The sequence below is a fragment of the Etheostoma spectabile genome, chromosome 7 (genome assembly GCF_008692095.1).
Source record: "Etheostoma spectabile isolate EspeVRDwgs_2016 chromosome 7, UIUC_Espe_1.0, whole genome shotgun sequence".
NCBI classification, from domain to species: domain Eukaryota; kingdom Metazoa; phylum Chordata; class Actinopteri; order Perciformes; family Percidae; genus Etheostoma; species Etheostoma spectabile.
In genome coordinates this window covers 11468069-11472265 of record NC_045739.1, presented here as the reverse complement: position 1 = coordinate 11472265, position 4197 = coordinate 11468069, and the positions used below count along the sequence as shown (strand labels likewise).

The 4197-nt window shown below is 43.2% G+C and overlaps 1 protein-coding gene across 2 annotated transcripts in view; it reads right to left on the bottom strand.

Moving 5' to 3' along the window:
• cpne5a (copine Va) overlaps positions 1–3946 on the bottom strand; it is an 83762-nt gene extending 79816 nt beyond the window's left edge. For both annotated transcript variants that reach the window (XM_032521163.1, XM_032521164.1), the window contains exon 1: positions 3501–3946. In XM_032521163.1, coding sequence (XP_032377054.1) covers positions 3501–3610 — 110 coding nt within the window. In that variant the 5' untranslated portion in view covers positions 3611–3946. The remainder of the gene's footprint in view (positions 1–3500) is intronic.
• Between the last annotated feature and the right edge of the window lie 251 nt (positions 3947–4197).

Sequence of the window (4197 nt, the reverse complement as noted above, 5' to 3'; positions counted from 1 at the left end):
TTTAAGCTGTGAACTTTGCACGTAATTCCGTACTACAGTGTACTGTGGTATGACAATAAAGAAATCTTGAATCTTGAGAAGAGTGGCCTAGTTGATCCCTCCAGCTATGAAGTGCCTTGATTGGATGCAGTGCTACTCTCACCAATCTATCACACCAAATGAATGGTTAAAATGAGCACCAAAGAAACAGCAGAGAACCGGAGGAGATGGACAAGGTGCATTGTCTTTATCCTAGTCTGGCTCAACAGGGATAAAGCCTGACATCCAGCACGATGTCTCTCCCCTCTCGCTATCTCTACTATCAGGGCTTAGCACCGCCCAGGATGGTTGTGACTAGTTTAAAGGAATACAACCAAGCCAGAGCATTTTCCATTCTATACCAGAATAGATGGGCGGTGTAGCCAGACCTTACCTCAGCGCTGACACAGCGCTGTGGAGATAAGTCTGGCATTGCAAGACTATCTTCAACATGATGCAATAGGCAATGGAGGCTGATAAAGTCTGATGTTTAAGCTTTCAGATGGGAGGCCGAGCGCAGTGGGAAGGAGGGTGGCTTTGTCAGCCAATTTCACTTTTAACAGCATACCTGTGGTGTGTTTTGACACGATGCAAAATACCAATGCATCGTTATAATATGCCCTCTGTTGACATGTTTTTAAGTGGGTGGAAAATAAAAATTCAAGCTACATCCTTGTGCTTGGCGGTTTTGTTGGACTATGTCATGTACTAACAATGATATGAAATCTGTGCTTTGCATCAAATCATTCTGTTATTTTTTCCCTATTCGATCTCCTCTGGATGGCAACTTTCAATCATCTCTGGTCCCTCATTCTGGTCACAGAGGAACATATAGTAAACAGAGCATTTACAAATCATTACAAACATCCTGTCCATGGACCAGTACTGGGAAAAACCAAAGACAAACAGAAAAAAATCTATTCATTAAATGAAGATCCATGTGTCAAGCCTGTGGGGGCTTTGTTATTTTTTGTCTGTGTGCACATTTTTTCTGACATTTATTAGCAAGAGTGTGCTTCACATTGGAACTGCAGAGCTGGAGCCCCAGTTTCCCTCAAGTCATTGTGCATGGGAACTCTGAGACAGTCTGGTAAGCTGAGATATAGAAAGGGCACATTTTACAACCCAGCACGATTTTATTTTATTACATTTACTACTTTGCTCATGAAGATGTAGCAAACCGCATAGACAACTTATAAAACATTCATAAGAGCTGCTTTAATATTAACAAATAAACACACTAATTACTGCCACGTAAGAGGTGGGATCAAGCCTGTAAAAGCACCAGGGGACCACTGGCCCTAAACCACTGAACTGTATTCGCTGGCATGGGTTTGGTAACACAGATGTAGGACTGGAGGACCCTTGAGTTTGAAGAGCCATCTTATCGCTGAGTTGAAGTGTAACTCTTGCGGCTAAGAAGCAGATGCTCTGGGCTCGGTTCACTGGTTGACCTGTGAGCAAAACCAATCAGAGCCATAGGCGGGAAACAATGTGCTATCATAGCGGTATGTACTTGTTTTGATAAGGGATTGTCTGCTTCAGTCCCTCCAGTTTGTCAGGGGGCTTGCTATAATATTGTCAGAGGGTTATGAGAATGCCTGTAGGGCTGCACGCCGCAATTCAATTCCATGTGCGCTGCAATCTCAAAGCTTTCAGGCTCACTAAATCAATTACACAGAGTTGTGGAGCCTGTGCCTCTCTCACCCACGTAACATCCTTTGTTTCGGTTTGCTTCTATTGGATGGACTAAATACACACTGGTATACTAATAAGTGAGTACACTAAGTGGGAAAAATGACTTTATGCATAGCTATTTAATTTGATATGTTTTCAACTTTTAAGTTGTCCAGTGTTGGATCTTTGAAGTAATCTCCAGAACCACTTTAGAAAGTCATAAAGAAGAACAAACAGGATATATTTGCAGTATTTGCATCTAATGCAGACAATGTTTCAAGGCACAATGAAAGCAGGAATGAATTTTTCTTCTCTATCAAACTGTGTCCTGAAGCAAGTCTTTGTTTGGAAAGACATTAATGACAAACAAGGGAGCTGCAGATCAACAGAGCCCGGGGGCATCAACACAGATCCCAGCTTAAAGTATGAAGGTCTGAAGAAAAAAAACATAAATGTGAACCAAGAGGGAAACAACACAAGTCCAGCTGTTACTCACAACACATGCCCCACGATGGATAAATCTCTCTCTCTCACACACACACACACACACACACACACACACACACACACACACACACACACACATCAGCCTCAGTTTTACACAAAATGAAATAATTTTGGTTACATAAACACAGCATGGTACAGTTGGCCTTTGTAGGGTTAAACACTGTTCATGTTCCTGAACAGCCCCACTCTGCCCATAGTTGTGCCATCCTCCCTACCTGTCAACTCTAAAAAAGGTTAATACATTTCTTTATAATAAAAGTCAGATGTGGGAGAGTAAATTAAAAGAATGACAGTTGATTGACAAATGTATCTGAAATCTCTATGGGATGTTTTTCAATAGCATTGCATATGGGAACACATTATTTGTGTTCCCATTGATGCAGCATAAGCTACAAAGAGCTAAACACTCTTGATTACGCCAAAATGACGCACCGCCAAGGAAACCCTACAAACCCAAATTAACAACAATTTCCATGAGATCAATTTAAACTGTCCTATAAAGCCACTATACATTGCAGCAGCACATCCAGTGGTGCAACCAGCGCAGCCCCGCCCTATCAAGCCGAGGCACTTGCCATTTTGTGGTATTTGTTTTTTTTGGGGGGAGGGGACCAGAGATTCAGCTGAAGCCTAATAAGGGCGATCACGTTTCTGTGACAAACTAGTGTCGTTTTCGGAGAGCTGTCTACAGCGGTTAGACAGCCTCACACACGGCAAGTTGCCTCATGGGAAACCACTCATGCACGCAAACAAACTCAACTGTCGATATCTCCTGTGATCAAACACACACACACACACACACACACACACACACACACACACACACACAGTGTCGTAGGCATACAAGATACTCGACGGAGAAATGTATCTAAATAGACAGCTTTATGATAAACAGGACAAAAAAAACAAAAGCGTAAAAGTTTAGGGATTGACAGACTTACGACACGTTGTGTATTTCACTATGATTAAGCGAAATTCTACTGATTTTTATTCACAGTTTAAACGAAAAGTCTCTTAAATGCTTAAGTATTTCACTGACGTGTTTAATGCCAGCCTATATAGGTCTTTTCAGCAGAGCGTTGATTTCTGCTTACCTTTAGGCTAAATATTACCTTTTGCAAAGTTTTTTTTTTTTTATTCTTTAAAATGGTTTTTTTTTCAGCACAAAAATGTAAAATGTTACGTTACTTCTTATAAACAGCGTCCTGTCTTCTTAGAACAAAACGCTCACTTAGCGCGTGGAGCTCCCCAAACCACGCAGACACAACAGCAGCATCAGCAGCGGAGTGAGGATTTACCTGCAGGACACGGTGATCTCCACTTTGGTGGCCGGGATGCTCCCACTGATGGGGTCAAAGTCACAGACCGTCGCCGTGGCCTCCACTTTGTCCATAACGTCTCCCTCCATGTGTGCAGGAGACCCGGGCCAGCTCCTCGAGCCGCGTGAGTCCCTCTGAACCTGGAGAGCCGACGGCGAAGAGCCGGGGCGCAGCGGATGAGCGAGCAGTAGCGGATACGGTCCAGACAAACCTGCTAAGTGCTGTCCATTGGTCGGGAAACCGCATGGAAAGTTTATTGGGAGGCTGCAGCAGTGAGGCAATTGATTTAACTAAAGTGGGATCACATGCCAGGTCGCATCAGCGCCAGCTCCGCTGTTTGCCAGGCAAAGAATGAGCTCTTCTGCCAGAGCAGCGTTTGAAAAGTAAGAGCTGTGAACTCCACCCCTCCTGTCTGCATTCTCCTACATGCGGGGCTGCGACTGACAACTCGTTGCAGATTCAAGCTATCGCTTTATGGCTGGGCGGATCGTAATTTGGCTCCAAATTGGTTTTAAGAGCCTCTTAAAGAAAACAAATGAGCACCGAGGAGCGTAATATATTGGGTTGTGTATATTTGTCTTGTTACTTTAGGACAGATGAACATAGGTGAAATATTGCATTATGAATTATTATGATTAATAAGTGTTAAGTTTGTAAAGTCCCCTGGGATCACGTC